The sequence below is a fragment of the Orbicella faveolata genome, unplaced genomic scaffold (genome assembly GCF_042242905.1).
Source record: "Orbicella faveolata isolate gen_17 unplaced genomic scaffold, um_ofav_v1 contig_14, whole genome shotgun sequence".
NCBI lineage: Eukaryota > Metazoa > Cnidaria > Anthozoa > Scleractinia > Merulinidae > Orbicella > Orbicella faveolata.
Window position 1 is genome coordinate 22,943,286 of NW_028301541.1, and position 18,631 is coordinate 22,961,916.

General features: G+C 41.2%; 3 protein-coding genes across 3 annotated transcripts in view; 2 read left to right on the forward strand and 1 right to left on the reverse strand.

Annotated features, from left to right (window-relative positions):
- The window catches only part of LOC110053672 (peptidylprolyl isomerase domain and WD repeat-containing protein 1-like), a 19,124-nt gene extending 15,630 nt beyond the window's left edge, over positions 1 to 3,494 (forward strand). Inside the window, exons 15-19 of the mRNA XM_020759931.2 lie at positions 140 to 206; positions 945 to 1,030; positions 1,159 to 1,271; positions 2,098 to 2,249; positions 2,722 to 3,494. Of these exons, the coding sequence (XP_020615590.2) occupies positions 140 to 206; positions 945 to 1,030; positions 1,159 to 1,271; positions 2,098 to 2,249; positions 2,722 to 2,868 (565 nt within the window). The 3' untranslated portion in view covers positions 2,869 to 3,494. The remainder of the gene's footprint in view (positions 1 to 139; positions 207 to 944; positions 1,031 to 1,158; positions 1,272 to 2,097; positions 2,250 to 2,721) is intronic.
- LOC110053683 (dynein axonemal intermediate chain 4-like) lies at positions 3,417 to 18,546 on the reverse strand. The gene is made up of 24 exons (XM_089287148.1): positions 18,384 to 18,546; positions 17,470 to 17,653; positions 16,242 to 16,306; positions 16,023 to 16,071; positions 15,587 to 15,770; positions 15,437 to 15,498; positions 15,188 to 15,307; positions 14,168 to 14,275; positions 13,897 to 13,966; positions 13,273 to 13,410; positions 12,923 to 13,053; positions 11,548 to 11,650; positions 10,820 to 10,974; positions 10,298 to 10,384; positions 9,710 to 9,787; positions 9,345 to 9,418; positions 8,927 to 9,081; positions 8,410 to 8,539; positions 7,827 to 7,914; positions 7,576 to 7,704; positions 7,383 to 7,480; positions 7,152 to 7,227; positions 6,706 to 6,789; positions 3,417 to 3,970 (listed from the first exon to the last, which is right to left on the reverse strand). Exons 1-24 carry the CDS (start codon positions 18,416 to 18,418, stop codon positions 3,890 to 3,892), a joined length of 2,484 nt encoding a protein of 827 aa, XP_089143274.1. The 5' UTR covers positions 18,419 to 18,546; the 3' UTR covers positions 3,417 to 3,889.
- Positions 4,287 to 6,518, forward strand: LOC110053674 (lewis-type alpha-(1,3)-fucosyltransferase-like). Its single transcript, XM_020759934.2, has one exon. It carries the CDS (start codon positions 5,050 to 5,052, stop codon positions 6,244 to 6,246), a length of 1,197 nt encoding a protein of 398 aa, XP_020615593.2. The 5' UTR covers positions 4,287 to 5,049; the 3' UTR covers positions 6,247 to 6,518.
- Positions 18,547 to 18,631: the final 85 nt, after the last annotated feature.

Consider the following 18,631-nt stretch of genomic DNA (forward strand, 5'->3'; position numbering starts at 1 on the left):
TACATGTGTTGGCCCCCATGCATTCCCTGGGAAGAAGAAGGGAGAATTTCCACCTGTTGTTTGTCAACGTTGCCTGATGCCTACGCTACCAGATAAATTTATTTGTTGTAAACACGGCTCTTCCAATTTGAAATTTCAGTGGCGAGAGTGATCGAGATGTGTTCAATGAAAAACCCTCCAGAGAAGAGATTCTTGCAGCAACTCAGGTAAATGGCTTTTTAAAATTTCTACCACTCACACACTTTTTTGAATAATAATGTTGAGAAAAAACTACTTAAATTGTGTCGCGAGCCGTCAACACGGAATGCAGTTTTTAGTTAGTTGTATAAATAGAAACCGAAAGGATTTGTCTGATCCGATCTTCAAAATGTTGCAGAGGATGCGAAACATATCTCATTTGTTTGACCCTTGTGTCTAGTTTCCTATTAGGAAACCCCAGAGTTTTTTTCGTCGTCATTGTGGCTGCTTCTATTTAGGTACGTCTTCAAACAAGACAACGGAAAAAAGTCCGACCTAACGCTATGGAAGCACAGTTGTATAGGAGGGGGTTGGAGGGGTGTGTGTGTGGGGGGGGGGGGGGGGGGATAAAGCGACCTTTCTTTCCAGTTGACGATCTTTTCGTGATTACTAGACTCTTCCCCTTAGTTCGTCGAGCAAAAGCGAGAGAAAAAATGGTCGCACATAAACAGGGGGCGAGACGCGCGTGAAAACACAATTCACTCCAGAAACTCGTTTCTCGTTTGTAACGCAAAGTTACAACTCGTAATTACTTGGTAGATCACGTTTCGCGAGTCATTTCGCAAATCACGCTAGCCAAAACATACAGACACGACTCAATGAAACACCTGCTTTACTACCCTCAAAGAGCTGGCGGTGGAGACTGCTTTGCATTCAGTAAAGACAAAAACAAACGTTGACCTTTTATGCGTGTGTTGTTATGTTAGGGCTCTGAAGGAACAAAGAAACTCCCTGAAGAGGCCACTCTGCATACCACGATGGGTGACATTACGTTTAAACTATTCTCCAAAGAGTAAGTTTAGAAAAATAATTCTAATAAATAATACTTTAAAACCAGTAGGCTTAGTTAGTTCATTTTCTTCAGTCATAGGGGTGCTGTGAATGGTGCAAAGTTCTCACGGTTCTTTGAATTTTTTGTAGGTGTCCCAAGACTGTGGAAAACTTTGCAACCCACAGCGAGAATGGTTATTACAACTCGAATATTTTCCATCGTGTTATTCATCAGTTCATGATACAGACGGGAGATCCAGAAGGTAAAGGGTGTTTTAAATTTTATTTTGGGCTAAGGGTGTGGTTGCGTATTTATATGCAGCTGCCGTTTTTTTTTTTTGCGGCTTGACCGACTGTTCGAATGCAGGAGGATTCTCTGCCTGGTATCCAGTTTGGTTGTTATTTTTTTTTTAGTTTTTATAGGAAGCTAAGATCGAGTTTAAGCATCGAATCTGTCGCCAATAAGTCGACGAAAGTCATTTTACACCTGTTCCAATTCTACATTACGGTAATAATTTCAATAATGATAAGTTTAAGTTCAGAGTGTAACAAATGTCGCTATGTTCGAGTGTAGCGGTTGTTTCCTATCGCTATGTTTGTGTCGCACGTTTCAAACAGCTAAAACGGCTACCACATTTTGGCCGATCCTTCCTAAAATAGTAACAGTTTTCTCTTCAATTTGTTTTTTATAGTTAATGAAACTGAATAGGATACATATTGTTGGAAAAAAGGATGTTGCCTCAAAACAGAGTAATTTATTGCCTTAGGAGAAAAGGTTATCTAAAACAAATATGATACACTTGATGTTTGTTATTCCCGGGCTTCCATATAAAATGGGACGGGGTCGCTCATCGGAAATTTTGACAAGAACCTTTACGAAACACGACAAATTCAGATTACGTTTGAGGTAGCTGCCTTCGGACTGGTTTGCTAAGAATCCTGAAATACTCTCGTTACTTTGGGAGGGTCGCCACTTTCAAAACAAAAAACCACCCAGGCCTTTAGTTCTTATTCCACAGCTCCTCTGCTATCATTCCTTGGTGCTTTCCCAGTTCTTCATAGCTTTGTCTTTTTGTTTTTTTATCCCAGGGGACGGTACTGGCGGAGAATCTATCTGGGGTGGAGAGTTTGAAGATGAGTTTAACAGGAATTTAAGACACGATCGACCTTACACAGTAAGCATGGCCAATGCCGGACCAAACACTAACGGCTCCCAGTTCTTCATCACTGTCGTGCCAACGGTAAGTGAACTTTCATTTCAGTTCCGAAAACGTTTCGCACCCGAAAACTCCCGAAAACGTTTTCTCGCGTTCCTGGAAACGCACTGAAATTTTGGGCCCAAAAAGCTCGATTCAGTTTTCTCCAATAATTTACGGGAGCTCTTGAGCTCTCGAAAAGCTCTTTCGGGATTTTCTCTTTTTGCCAGTAAATAACGTTCCCCGAAACATTATTTGTTCAAAATAGACAGCCATGCATTAACTTCCATGAAAAGGAAAACTGTAGGGGGTGCGAGGTAGAATGACGTGGAATCTTTGGATTGGTTGTTTCTCGGTTTTGAATTTTCGCGCGCAAGTAATGACCCATCAGAGATGCTACACGGATCTCTGTAGAATTACGTCATCATTATGGAATTTTCGAATCCAGTCTCTGGCATCTCTCGAGCGAGGGGAGCATTGACCGCATGACTAATCAGCTGTTATCTTTTTATGACAGCCATGGCTGGACAACAAGCACACTGTATTCGGCCGTGTGACCAAAGGAATGGATGTTGCACAAGCCATAAGTACCGTGAAGACAAATCCAAAAGACGATAAGCCGTACGAGGAGATCAAAATTATCAATGTGTCATTGAAGGTTTGAAGGGTGGACGAAAGACAAACATAACAAGATCTATTTCTTCACTCCTTGAGGAACACAGGCTGCCCAATAACCCTTCTCCTTTCCCCAGAGATGAAGAAGACGACGAGAAATAAAACCTCTCTGCAACGCTGGTCAAAATGAACTTGTAAAATACTTGTACAGTTTGGAAACAATTTTGGTGTGAGACCTGATTGAGACTGCGATTTTCGCAAGAGGTTGCTAACCAAAAGGACGATAGCACGTGACATGTTGCTTTGTAACCTGACGTATTTAGATAGCGACTAACGCACATGGCAATCTTCGGAGTGCACGTGCTGCTTCTGATTGCCGGTAGAAGATCGGAAACTCTTCGGGTTCTTAGTTTTACAAGGATTTTTCAACGAACTGCGCTTGCTCGCTAGATTTTACAAAGAAAAAGTATGCAAGAGCGAAAAAAGTGAAACTTAAGACTCCAAGTAGTAGTAGTATGTCTCCAAGTAGTAGGAAGTACTATCAGCAAATTATGAAACATTTTTCTTTGTCCATACATAACCGTTATCACACTAAAAGACAGTCATTTCTTTTATTACAAGTCTTATCAACTTACATTTTTTATAAAATAAATAAATACATTCATACATTCTGAATTTTGTACAAACTTTTTTTTCTGTGAATTGGGAAACGTTTCTTGCGATTTCAATCTTATATGAAGACTTCGTTTTCAAACCACTCGTAGGTTGTTACTCTGTTGTTAACTGTAAAAACCATTCTTGTTGGCAGACCATGCAACTTGTGCACATAAAACCTTACTAACCTTTTTGGTTGGCTACGAATGTTCTAAAATTCGCTTCTTTTTGCGTGGTGGTTTTTCTTCTACGGTACGAATAAACAATTCGAACGTAACCCACTTTGTGAACAAATTATCGACTTCTAATATCGACGGCTTCGCACGACTCGCGTTGACGTATGTCTTGTTCAAGCAAGGTCACAATCGAGGACAGGAGCCTCTCCTGTCGAGGATTATTTTTTATTTATTTACTTTTCAATCTGTGTCTGCTTTCTTTTTGCCTGGTGATCCTGCAGAGTTATCGACAGACCTGATTAACTTGGTCAAAATCTGCGCCTGTGGAAACAACAACAAGCAAACAAGTAAATAAATTTAGACTCGAGCAGATATAAGCGAATCAGAACACAACTCTACTGACTTCCAATCCCCCTGCGAGGTAGATTCCTACTAGCTTCTAGTCCCCCCCCCTCCCCCCCCCCCCTTCAGTGTAGATCTCTACTGGTTTCTAGTCCCCCTGCGAGGTAGATCTCTACTCGCTTCCAGTCCCCCTCCGGTGTTGATTTCAACTGGCTCTCGGTCGAATCAAAAATTGATATTATTGTATATACACTGGCTACCGACCAGTACTTTGCCAACACTCTTCGTATCTCTCTAGTTTTCAAGTCTCAACATCTTTAATACAGACACCAAAGGAGTAGTTGTAACTGTACAGTGTTATGGAGGTGGCCGTATCTTAGAGAAAGAGATTATATAAATTATGGGTTAATTATTTGTCGTTGGCCTTGCTTTCCGTTGCCCTCGATCAGTGATTTATAGTAGCTAGTGCACGAACATCGATGTTAAGGCAATTTGAGTAGACGTAAATCAAAGCCAGGCGTTTTTATGATGATTACAACTTTTGCATTATTGTTTTGCACACAATGTTTTTGTATTGATGTGGTTCTAATGAATTCACACGTTGTCTGTATTGTTGAAATTCATGATGATCCTACAAAGAAAATGGCCACCACAAAAGACCTGTTGGTTTATGGTGCTGTTTTAAATGACGTTTAGAAAATTTTCCTTGAAAAAGCTGTGCGTTACGAGTATGATTGCGGCTTACATTTTCCAGTGCAGTTATAACCGAAGTTTGCGTAAACTGTATCATTGCCAAAAAAAAAGTCTGGAAGTGTAATTCAGTCATCTCCGGAAAAATAGTGAATAATTAAAAAATAGTAATAAAATACACAGAAGCAAAGCTTTTTTAGGCGACGAGGTGGATCAGCTTATTTTTACCAGAGTTGTTGAGGATTTCTATTTTGAAAGTACGTTGTACACGTTTCTTGGAAACCAGATGCTAGTCGCAAAAATTTCATTGGCGTGGACTTGTCTTGTCAACTGTTGTTTTCAACTGAACTTCGGGCGCAGAGCAAACGATGCGCAATCAGAGAAGAAACTTTACTGTTTTAGTCACTTTCTTGGGAAGTTCAATCATAATTCTACAATACTGGTTTCTTCAAAACAAACTTCCGGTAACAGATATGTCACGTCACGCAATGGCCGCGAAATTGGTCTTTGACAATGAGCCGCGAAAACACATCAACAATAACAACGATTTGAAGCTGGTTTTGTTTTACACGCCGTTATTTGGAAAATCGCCGTGGCGAGGTCTCGCAAACGATTACAACTTCACCCACTGGAACCACATTCCATGCGGTGTACAAGCGTGTAGAGTTTCCTTCAACAGAAGAGATCTTGCTCGAAGCGACGCTGTGATCTTCCACGGAAGAGACTTGCCAAGTGTTAGGCACATGAAGCACATTTTGAAACAGAAACCTCCCCAACAAAGATGGGTTTACTTTATACAGGAGAGCCCCAAATTCACTTATTACGACCCGTGGCTTTATAACGGGTTTTTCAACTGGACTATGTCCTATCGGAGGGATTCGGATTTCGTCGTGTCTTACCGAACATACACCCGACTTGAGGCCGACGAGATTGAACGAATACAAGCGGACAACCGAAACTATGCGCAAGGGAAAGACCGACTGCTTGTTTGGATCGTAAGTCACTGCAAAGGACTCAGAGAAGACTACGTTCGAAAATTAATGAGCTACATTGAAGTGGACGTATTCGGATCGTGCTCACGGCGTTTTAACCAAACCGAAACGTGCCCCAGGTCTTCCGCGGCCTGCGACAACAAATTAAAACGTTATAAATTCATCTTCGCTTTAGAAAATTCATACTGCGTGGACTACATCACAGAAAAATACTGGTACACACCGCTCGACCACGATAATGTGCCGATTGTTTTAGGAGGGGCAAACTACGACGAAAAAATTGCCATACCAGGTTCTTTTATAAATATCTTGGATTTCTCGTCAGTCGAGTCTCTTGCAAATTATCTTCTTTACCTGGACAGAAACGACAGTGCTTATAACGAGTATTTTTGGTGGCGAAGACACTTCAAACCAGTGCTGCCCGAATCATGGACTTGTCAAATGTGTGCAGCGCTTAACAATGATACTGTACCGTCAAAGGTTTATAACAATATTGACGAGTATTGGGGAGAGAGGAGCAATTGTGGAAAAAGCGAAAGGAGAATACAGGAATTTCTCGGCAGCTTGATTTAAGAAACATAAACTATGAAGATACACTCTCGTTTAATTTTAATTACATTCTGCGAGACACGCGTTCCTACGGTGCTTGCGTGATGATCGCGCGAGGCGAGAGTGGATCAAGCGTGGTTTGAAGCCCTCGAAACCACCCGTTAGTTTGTTGGTTTGTTTGAAACATCCGATTGCTGACGTGTTTCGATTGGCCCAGAGTTCACTTTGTTCTCAGAAATAATTTAACTAAAATAACTTAATCTCCAAACATTAAAATATAATTTATGCTGTCATGACTTCATTGTGAAATGTTGGGCCCAAACAATCTGATACACTGGGACAATGGCTGTCTCACTGACCCTGACTTGTTTCTCTTTAACTAAACTCTCTTTCAGGCAGACACCTCGCTAAAGCGGACAGCTAGAGCCGCTCTTAAGAGTGTCCGCCTAAAGAAGAGTTCACTATTTAACGTCTTTTTCATACCTGGTTGTCGCTTTGTGCAGTGAGACCTCTCAGTTGATACACCGTAACCTGGCCTTCCGAGTCGCCGACTAAAATGGTCTGGATCTGAGCAACAACAGAAAGCACGTCAAACCAAGTAACAACAAAATAAACTAACTAAATGAAAACTTGAACGAGCAAACTGAAAGCAGCCAGCTGACGGATTGACAGACGAACAAACGAAATCTATGTTTGAATGTCTAGGGAATCATACGCCGGCCGCCACGTAAATATACAGGAAAGTAACAATGTCGTCGTCGCCGCCGCTGACGTCACCGCCGCCGTCGTCGTCGTTGTCGTTGTCTCGTTTGTCAAGATAATTGACTGGTATTTATAGGAACGCTTCGTTTCACTTCCCCTTTTTTTCCATAAAAATGTCTTCAGTATTTAGGAATCAGGGAAACCTGACTCATTTGAGGAAGAATTACCTGGGAATCGACAGCAAAACGAACAGCTGACAACTTCAGTTCCTGTACAGGCACGTGTGATATGATAGGATCCAACCTGATAAACGAACAAACAAATATTCATAGGTCCAGAGCAAAACAGTATTGTGAACGACTTGGCAATTTAGAACCGATGCCGGTATCACAGGTGTTATTAGTCCCCATGACCGCGCGAAACTCAAACTGGATTTGAACTGAAAACTAGATTCTTACGTGTTAAGGCTTAGATCCCAGATCTCCACGGCCTTGTCGTTAACACAAGCAAAGAGAGTGGCCGAAGATGGCGACCAACAGATGTCATTTACAGATTTCTGGAAACAAACAAAACATGACGGATAAAAATTAACGAGAACTCAATGAGGAAAAAAAATTAGAAGCTGCATTATGGTCACATGGCAGTACTTACAGTGGAGGAGAAGAATGACATAACAGACTGAGGCTTTTCCTGATGCCAAAGCCGAATAGTCCAGTCGGCACTGCAGCTAAGAAACGCGTCTGACAAGAATGGCGACCATTGCAAGCGATACACGGGACCCTAAGTAACAAAGAACGAGAGATTGAACGAGACTGAACTCCGTAACGAGAGAAGTTGTCCGTAAAAAGCATATCCCTCAAATTTGAAGCGAAATTGTCACTGAAATAAAATATATTCCTTACTGTGTGTCCATGATAATTTTCCAAATACTGTTCATTATAAGAGCAGGAACACTTGTGAATATGACCTTCCTCTGTGCCTGCAAGGTACCTGAAGCCCGGACAAAAGAAGCAACTTAACATGAAGCACAAGCATGGCTTGCCGCGCGGTTGCTGACCTCCTTCACGTGATCAGCGGAACGAGGGGATCTTGTGCGAGTCAACAAGCGTGTGACAGAGAAGTGCCTTTGCTATATCTCAACAGAAGACGAAAGGAAATGTAACAAAGACAAAGTGAGACCCTGCTGAGAGGTCATTAAACATCGATCTACTTACATGTGTGGAGGCCTTATGGTTAGGGCGCTCCTCTCCGGATCGAACAGTCTGGGTTCGAGCCCTGGCCGGAGACATTGCGTTGTGATCTTGAGCAAGACACTTTACTCTCACAGTGCCTCTCTCTACCCAGGTGTATAAATGGGTACCGGCGAATTTAATGCCGGGGGGTAACACTGCAATAGACTAGCAACCCATCCAGGGGGGAGTAGAAATGTTCATGCTACGGAAACCGCAGATCGTATGCAGACTTAACCTACCAACCCCTACTTACATGTTAGAGTCGTTTGGATGAACATCAAAACAAAATCCAGCAGCGAATCGTGAAATGAGAGCATCGCTCTTCTTTCCTCCACCAGCCTTGGACTCTTTAGCTACATTAACCCGCTTCAGCTTCATCAGGTCTACACAGAAACAACAACAAAAAAATCAAAAAGTCTAACTGTTTGCGTGCGACTGTTGAACAAAACGGCCCTCCTTAAAAAAATTTAAAGTAGTCTCGTGCCCAGACCTTTCCTGACGTCTGGAGGAAGAGTGAGAGCAGAGAAGATCTGGGTACGAGACAAGAGCGAGGTTTGGCCGGATACGGGATTAGACTTTACGAGGAGAACTGCGACTCTAACCTCGCGGGATGGGGATAAACATTCCGAGTGGGGTGGGATGGCAAGATTAAGCCAAAAATAGTGGCGGGACCCGGGATTGAAAAAAACCTACGTCGGACCCTCTAGACCGTGAAACGAAACAAAACGCTCTTTCGCAGACACACAGCTGAATGTTACAGTAAAGCTTACCTGTACATTCAAATCCTTTTCTGATAGACCATTTGGTAACCCGGCCATCCGCTGAGATAGAAATAAGGATTTCATCTCGCTCTTCCCCAGACCCCTGATCCCTGTCCACCCAGCGGACCTGCCACACTGGTGAGGCGTGTTTCCCTTGGCTCTCACTGCAACAACAGCAAAATGAACAAGGTGTTTGTAGATAGTAGAACACCGCCTTAAAAAGATTTCTTAACAAAAACGGTTAACACCGGCTTATGAAGCATCTGATGACGTTGATGTATACACTCGAGCTCGTTCCCAGGGTCCCTCTTCCTGGAGCGAGACACGTGACCAGACCCGACCAAGGTCTCTCTCTGCTTCACTTAGCGGTAAAAAGAGATACCCTGGAAACAAGGTTACCTTGCAAACTTGTGGAACATGTACTTACAAACTGTCTAAAGCTGGTGTTCCACTCCTGCTTCGTACATTGTAGATAGCAATCGTACCATCGTACATGCCCACCTAAAGAAACGGCGTGAAAACAACCATGTTACAGTCACAGGTTCGGTCTAGTTTTAGCGTAGCTTGAGAAGATCAGACTTATTGAACATTGTTGGAAAGTCAACAATAAGGGTTCGATTTTGCAAAACAATATTAAAAATTGGACAGGACTGGAACCCATTAGGAAGTGAGGAATGGCTTACAACAGTGAGAATGGAAGCGGATTGTACCGACAAAAAAAATGTAGAAACGTAATGCAGCGAGCACAAGCTGGTGATCCAGCCTTAGAATAACAATCATATAACTACTCACAGCTAAAAGGTTGGGATGAGCAGCTGAGAAATCCACAGCTGTTACTCCACTGTCCAGATGAAAAAAACGTTCAGGAAACTGTAGGAGATAAAAAAAAAAACATTTACATTCAACAGGAATTTTGACAGACGAACTTGAAAAAAATTTCCAACTTATTCTTAAAATTACAAGTACGCGAATGACAAGTGACGCGAACATAACATGACGCAAAAATTAAGTGACTCACATTATGTTACTGTTGACATATAGTCCCGCCGTTGCGTTTTTGCTAAATTTGACGTTATTGTACCTTTGATATAGTCGGTTTACTAAATTCAAGGACATGTTAAAGTGACATTGCCAAGGAAAAAATTGTGTGTTACTCAAAAACGCGAAGATAAAGTGATTCAAAATACAAAATTTTCGCAAAATCGCAGAATTTAAGTGTCGCGAAAATTTCATGTTATAACCTATTTCGGAATGTGTCTGCTGAAAGGTAATTGCGTTGATTTTTGTTTCTTTTCAAACCTGGAGATCGTATAAAAGCGAGATGGCAACACATACTTAGCGCCTAACTAGAGAAAAGGGTTTATTTACTAGTTCAGTTACCTCAGGGTTTTTAATCGACCAACAGCAGGCCAGTCCACCTTTTTGCTCAGAAAACACGAACTCTCCATAACCCACTGCAAGGATATCCTGTTGAAAATAGGGTGATCAAGAAATACGTTCTCATTACAATATTAACGCACTGTCAACAACAAGGTCACGAGAATTTAGAGAGAAGGTCATCTTCTCTAGATGAGATATTATCATCTGTTTGTGTAGTCATTACTAATATGAAAATTTAATAGAGACGAAACTGGTAGGAAAACATCTGAAAAATCATCTGAAAAATGTGATCAAACACTGTCTTTCGCGTTTGATATATTACTAATACCACAATACTGTAAGGAACTTCATAAAGCTCTGAGAAGTCCACGCGATGTTATCGGTTCATCCAATCAGAACAAAGTTGTCATACTATTCAGTCAATTAAGTTCAAGTCAGTTTACCACACTTTCCCGCGCTTTCAATCGGTTGCAAATTCTATCCTCGAGATTGTTTACTATGCGGTAGGTAATCGCTACTTACAGGATTGAGTTTGTTCCAGGCCAGGCAGCTAACATTGCGTCCCTTTGTCAGATTACAAGAGTAACTCCATAACTTGTGAAGGTTTGGACCCAGCTGAGCCAAAGTAACTGCGGCAGAATTCGCCTCCTCACCTTCGGATTTCTCAGCATCAATGTCTGGTTGAAATGAGAAATGGTCAATATTTGATAAAATCGTGCAAACGTGTTGTAATTTGAGAAACACTGTGAATCGTGTTGACACTCCAAACTGCGCAAGGTGAGCGCAATTTGTGAGACTTCCACCATGATAAAGGAATTACAATATTTAGAGAGGCAGCCACATCAGCCTTGGATGGTTTTCATACGGGTCCTCTATCCTGGTCGAAATGGAATTTGGAGATGTTGGTTTTTTGTGGAGAGAGGAAAACCGGAGAGCCTGGTGGAAAACCCTCGGAGCAAGGCAAGAACCAACAACAAACTCAGAATCAGAACCCAGGCGACATAGGTGGGAGGCGAGCGCTCTCACAACTACGCCATCTCTGCTCCCCAAATGGTATTCTTTTTAAATTCACTTCGTGGATCACAACGTTTGGATTCCTGAACTCCTTCCAGGTTCCCAAATGACTCTAAGATCGACATCGATGTGCTGCTTTACTACGTTGTTCGATTTTTGTTCAAATAGAATTTAATTCAGTGCAAAAATAAGATATCTTGCTAGCCCGGCCGTTAACAGCGAATCACGTGATTTACCTGGTACTATATCCAGACCTCTGTACCTCGCTTGTCTTGGTTGGTAGATATTCAGTGCTATGGCTCTCTCCATTACGAACAAATCCTTCTGCATGCTCTCAGACTAAACAAAATGAAAAAAATTCAATAAGCCAGTTTCGATATATTAGAATTCAAACTTGGCTCGAGGCTAAGGGAATGAAACAAAAGCAGTTATTTATTCATTTCTCAATCTCGACACCATTTCTTTTGTTTTATTCCTTTGAGCCTCGGAGGCAAGTTTTTTAATTGTTTGCTCGGAATTTAGCCGCGGGGGACTTGATAGGTAATTCGCCGCCGTGGTTCCCCGGGCGGGGGGGCACTGCCATATATGGGCTATATAGGTATGTGCCGCTGTGAAGGGTACGGTTTTCAAACAGTTTACTCTAGGATAGGGTATATAAATCAGAGCGTTTGGGTCTAGAATAGGGTATAATTTTTCACAAAACTGACTAGTTGGTTGAAGATTTTATCTAGACTAAGGAAACCACGAATTGCCACTCACAAATATAACAAAATCAAAACGGCAAGTTTAAATTTATGCAAATCAGCCTCAACAGTGTCGATAGATTGGGGGATTTGGGGAGTTTACTCTAGTATAGGGTAGCAAAATTCAGCTGAACTAGCTCTGGTATAGGCTAAGGGTTCCAGAGTCCCAGCGGCACATCCCCACCCAAAACTTCTCAAAGTACCCCCCCCCCGGGCGTGGTTCACATTCTTTGAAAAGTTGAACCCACCAGAATTTGGTCATTTCACGCTCTTGTTTTGTACGGACGGCTACTAAATGTGCCAAAATGTACATCGCACGTACAGAGCCGTTGTACTGCTCATTACAACTATTTGTTTCGGTCCTGTCCAGACGGAAGAATAAGAAAAAAGCGGCGTTATTTCTACGATTAGACCTACCGTCCACACTAATCCGTCACGAAAACGAAGCTTTTCAAAAATGCTCTTCAGAGCGGAGGAATTTGAAAACGTCGGCTTTGCGTTTTACTGTGGACGGAAAACATTTCCAAAACGGAGCTTTTCGAAAACGATGACGTCACGTTAATATAACGTGATTTCCCTGCCCGAGTTTTACTCAACCACAAATCCAAAATGACCGGTGATTGTTGCGTTTTTAAATTCCCCCGGCGCACTGTTGACGGAAAACATTTGATGCGTTTTCAGAGTGAAACCTCCGTTTTCAAATTCCTTCGGCGTAGTGTGGACGGAGCGTTAGAAACCTTGTTGCCGTCGTTGTCGTGTTCTCTGTAAACTCCCCAAGGAAAAAAAATAACCCTTGTCTTCACTGGAACCACGTTTTCCTGGATAGCGATAAGTAGACAGAACACAGGGATTTGAAGTTCTTGCGTACCTGGAGTATTCTTTCAGCCTGAATTGCAGCCAGGTCCTCCATTTCCTTCTCAGTAGCTCCATCTTCAGGTCTGTCAGCGCCTTCTTCTTCAATTGAACTGCTTTTAAAGGTGAACATACTTGCTCGACTCCCTAGCATACAGCAAATAAGAGAAAAGCAACATCAACAATAATAGATTTCCAAAAAATGGCACGCTTGTTACACAGTCTGAATGTAAGTTCCAATTGGTCAATCCATGTGGCACAGCCCCCTCCCCCCCCCCCACCCCATAAACATGTCAGTGAAGTCCCCCCTTTCCTTCCCATCCCAGCCATTTTCCATGCTGTGTCTTCTGCTAGATTTCAGTTTACCTGTTATATTGCTAGATGCAGCACTTCCTGGTCTAACAGAGCCGACGCTGTCGTTATCATCATGGCTGCTTCTTTCTCCACTGACTGGACGACTAAGACTCTCCAGGTGATCATGATCTCCTTCGTCTTTCTCGCCAGCTGTTAAAAAAGTCAGAATTTAGTGAGTTAAACGGTAACATGGTTCTTACTTTTGAGTCTGTGGATGAAACCCTAGTGTGTGACCATTCAAATGAAAGCTACTGAATAGTACGTTCAAGTGGCACTGTTTACTATGCTGTAAAAGGTGGTTGCAACTGTACGTCTGTGGATGAAGCCCTAGTGTGTGACCATTCAAATGAAAGCTATTAAGCAGTACTTTCATGTGATACTGTTTATTATGCTCTACAAGGTGGTTTTAACTTTTAAGTACTTACACTGCTAGGCTGATACCTATTCCACATGCCTCACTGGCTTATATATCAGATACACTTGATTAAACCCTACTGTGTGACTATTCAAATGAAAACTTCTGAGCAGTACTTCCACACAGAACTGTTTTCTATGTAACTGTTTTTCATTAGTAACCTGGACATTCTACTTAAGTGAGAGAGCCATCAGAATACTTCAGTCTTAACCCAAACTTACCTTCTTCATTGTTTTCTTGAGAGTTATAAGTGTCATACATATCCCAATTGGTAGCCACACAACCAACCTCCTGCAACATTCCAATAATTTAAAAGAATTCATAAACAACTGATACAAAAATGAAAAATTAGACAATGCAAAAAAACTATGAACTCAATTTAATTTGAGACAACTAATGTTTGGTTAGTAAAGTTCTACTTCATGAAAAACCCTGTTTTGAAAAAAAATAAAAATCCAGAAATGCCATTAGCCTGTCAGTTATAACACTCACATGTAGTTCCACCTTGTTGGACTGTATTTCTTTACTTTTCTGGCCATTGTTGAAAGTTTGCATCCCTCTCTCCACATAGCTATCATTTCCAACACGATTCTTTAAAAGCTACATATGGTGAAGAAGAAAACAACTTGTTGGGCCTTACAAGTACATGTATACAAGTTGGGAAAAATAAGGATTACCTAAATTAAAGAGCTAGGCAGACAGTTAAGTATTGAAAAAGCCCATGGGTTTCACTTTGTGAGGGATACCTGAGCTTGTGTGTGGGCGGGTGGGTATTATGTGAGTTGTTAGTACTTGCTTTGCCCTCTATATTCTCCAGTGAGACATAAGGCAACAACGATCTCTCTACATGTAGCCCTATTTTGTGAGAGCATGTTGTGCTACAGCTTGAAATCTGAGTTTTTCTTGACTAAGCTAATTAAATTGCTAGGTGGGTACTGGATGGTGACAAGGTAAGTGGTAGACAGGGTGAGTGGGTATAGGCAGGTACTGACAGAGACAGGGTGGGTGGGTAGGTTTATTGAATAAGCAGGTGGGTGTCTACTAAGCAATTAGATCTTGATCTCGAGATTTCTATCGAATAATCTAGTAATTGTTTTAGTATAAATCTACTGGTCATTCAAAACTTATCTAAATCCTCTTCACAGACACTTTGAAAATGCCATGAACCGGCTGTCATTTTGTTAACAAGGGTACACTGCTACGCTACTCACTATCTATCACAGAATAGATAGTGAGTAGCATAGCTAATCAGAGAATGGCATTCATGATAGAACGCTAGTAGATTTAAACTATTTATAAGGGTTAGGCCATTGAGTAAGCTGATGGCTTAGAGAGAGAGTATTACCTGGTGGATTCCTTACTGAGACATCTTGTAGGTACACAGGAGGGCATTGAGTTATTCAATGGGCACTGGCATTGGTGCATGGTTTAATACGTCATTTATAATATTTAAGCAAATATCTGTAAGTTTTACAATCACACACAATGTCTGCACATTGTTTTAAGGCATACCTCCTCATATCTTTGGTTCTTATCTTTCACACTCTCTGCGATTTCACTGTCCTCTGCAACACAAGTGCCTGGAAAATCCAGCATCCAAATAGTTTCTGTTTCTGAGAGTGTGAGGTGAACCTAGCAAAAGATAAAATACATTGTGGTTTGAACATTCAGCTGTCATATCCCTGAGATATCTAACTGAAGAAGTAACCTAATCGCCTTTCTACTGAAATACAATCAAATACTCCAATTCAGCACAGTTACCATTTTATCCAGATCTCCCTCTGTAAGTTCCTCTCGAACAAATGTGGGACGTGTTTGAATGTCTGCGTAGAAGAGAATAAAAAGATTAAGAAATGTCCTATTTTGCATGAGTAGTTTATAGACTTGGATTTGGGAATTTTTTTCCAGTACCTCCAAGTGAAGTTGCAAATTTGTCATGGTAACCAGAGCTTGGTTCAGCTAGATCCTCACTGACAGATTCTGGAGATGATCGGCCAGACACAGAACCAAATACTGACCGAGAAAAGCCACCATACATGCTGGCACTGCTTGCCGCATAGAAGGACTGGCCTGTCATTTCTGAGGCTACAGAGGGCTGTGGAAAAGAATGTAAAATAATTTTAAAAAAATAGATTTGAGAAAGACCTCTACCCAAGAAAGCCCTGGTGAGTTTTGAATACCCTTTAGAAGGTCAATAAAAATCTCAAGGAGGTGGGAGTCCTGGACATCAATATTTTTGAAGGAAACTAAAGCAGCTAAAGTGGAATTTTCAGAAGCATAGAGGGGATTCCAAACAAAAAAATCCTCCTGTGGAGGGGAATGGATATTAAGTTCTAGAACACTCTACCGTAGCAATAGACTCTCCTCCAGTAAAAAATGTGTTGCTCTGGTTTCTCCTAGATAACAGAAAAGAAATAAAGTTTCAGGATAAAATGTTTCATGGTATTTGAACTCTGTCTAAAGTATGCAGAACATTTTTTATCCAAGAGCTTCATTCTGACTATAGAGTAGAAATATTGTGTTGACACATGTGAAGAAATCAACAGTAGTATTTAGATTAATTCACTTGACTGCAGGATCAATTTGAAGTAGACTTTTTGGAGTGACATCTTGTCCCATGTCATCAAAAACCTGTACAAAAAGAGGCAAATTTTCTCATTTAGTGAGTGATTAATATAATTATATGATAATACATTGTTTGTGGCTAGTCTTACACAGTGCTTTCATTTCGTCCATGCCAAGGCACACTTCAAAGACCTTTCTGCGTGGCAATCTCATTGGGCATCATGCCCAAAGTCCTGTTTCCACTAGCAAAATGAAACGCTGCATAAGACTAGCCAATTGAACAACGTATAATTACAAGCGACTGTCAACTTTATTGTCGATTAATTTGTACATGTATGTGATTTTACTTAATATGCAATAGTCTCCTCCTGCGTCATTCACGTATACCCAGTAGAACCCCAGTAACTCAAACTCTGAAGGGAAATGAAAAACTGTTTGAGTTAGTGGGGTTTCGAGTTATCAGGGTCAATTAAAATATTCAATTTTTCAGGTTAATAATTGATAGCTTATTGATTTTCAGCACTTTGGTATACAATATAGTGCAAATTAAACTTATTTCACAAGAAACTGATACATTTTGTAACAACTGTAACACCGCATCTGGTATGACTCTTATGATCGGTAAATAACTAGTACATGATCTGTTTGTTGCACTAATTAAAATAAAATTACTCTAGTCTTGGTTCTAGAGTTAGAATTCGATCACACAATAAGAAAAGCTAATGAGATATCTCAATGGGCATCTGTGGCGAGTTATAAGAACCAGAAATTCGAGTTATCTGGGTAAATTTTGATCAAGGGAAACAAAATTTAGTTCGAGTTAGTGGGATTTTCGAGTTATCCGAGTTCAAGTTATCGAGTAAAAATGACTGAAAAGTTGGGTCAAATCCAAGGGAATTGAGACTCAGTTCGAGTTAGTGGGGGAGTTCGAGTTATCCGAGTTCAATTTACTGGGGTTCTACTGTATATATGAGCTATTGACCAAGCTAATGTTCAGTCAAGATGGGTGGTTATGGCTTTCCAGGAAATTTTTCATGCAGGACACTGCAGGTTGTCCCAAGGGGCAAGATAGTGCCATCTTGTCCACTCAGGTAGCCAATCACAGAAAAGGATTTGGTTCATCTTGCCTGCTCACAGAGTTAGCCATAAGCGGTCTTCTTGACTAAGATTTTATATAATAATATTATGTCCAAACACTTTGACTTGTGCGATCTATAACTGCAGCCTACCTGCACTGGAGGTTTAGTCTGTGCTTTGTCAGCTCTACTTGAGTCAATTGCTACACTCTTACGACTTGAGGAGTTAAAGAGATTACTCCTAGACCCTCCACCAATTGTTCTTATGCTTCTGCTTCCAAAGCTGTGGCTGCTCTTGCGACTTGCATTCATGTTTGCAGCCCCTACTCCAGGTTTCCTGGAAATAAAGGTTAAAGTTTGCTTGTAACTTTGGTACTGTAATATACTAACTATCCAAGGCTCAAACAAACGAGTAAGATCGCTTCACATCTAAAATTATTCAGCTGACATTTCACAAGCTTGCTTTACAACTGTGATGCAAGCCCAATATGTAAGTAATTTCTATATACAGTCAAACCTCTCCACAACGGCCACCTTGGGACAAACGAAAATGGCTGTTGTAGAGACTGGTGGCTGCTGTAGAGAGGTGGCCTTTAGTGGAGGTTCAGCTATACATATGTGATCTTTTGCAGAGATTATGCAAACATGCAACATTTTGACCCTGCACAGCTGGTTTTCTCAGTCGACCGCACAGCACACACACACAGACCTAATAAGTTTTTGCGTACAGTTCCAGGATAATTTTATATCTCACCCCCTTTGAAAGGGAAGTATGCGCCTAAACTGGACTTTCCAGGGGACCAAACAAAAGACCTTCTATAGGGGGTATGTCCAGGTCTATGTCTATCGCTATATGTCTATAATAATAGAATTTTATGCAAGTTGACGGAGAACCAATTTTAACTATCTAGAGAGTTTCGAATCAACTGAATCAAGATCACCTACGTTAGCTACATGTCGCAACTGAATCAAGCTTCCTAGAACATGTTTTTCTTGCCACAACGAAATGAAAGCACTATGTCACCGATAAGCCTACGAAACATGAAAACAAAGAGTTCAACACTTACATGGAGGCCTTCTTTCTCGCTTCGCTCCTGTTCATAGCGGCGAGACTAGTGAATCTTACAAAGTATCACGTTTACCCTTCTTTGACGGTGTTTATTGAAAAGTTAGAGGCTAAACTTTCTTGTTATTTACTCGCGGCCTTGTACATTTCCCTTGTAAACGTTGCTAGGCTTCTTGGCGGGAAAAGACTGGAAATGAAGGTTTGTAAACAAGCACCGAGCATGCCCAGATTTGATAACCGCGTTGTTGT

Bases quoted from the DNA above. Each gene is read 5' to 3' on its own strand.
- LOC110053683 (XM_089287148.1), bottom strand. From the start codon at position 18,418: ATGAACAGGAGCGAAGCGAGAAAGAAGGCCTCCAT. The intron at 15,771-16,022 runs GTAGAGTGTTCT...TCTTTTCCACAG, and splicing joins GAGGAGAGTCTATTGCTACG to CCCTCTGTAGCCTCAGAAAT. The intron at 10,975-11,547 runs GTAAATCACGTG...CATTTCAACCAG, and splicing joins AGGTCTGGATATAGTACCAG to ACATTGATGCTGAGAAATCC.
- LOC110053674 (XM_020759934.2), top strand. From the start codon at position 5,050: ATGCGCAATCAGAGAAGAAACTTTACTGTTTTAGTCACTTTCTTGGGA.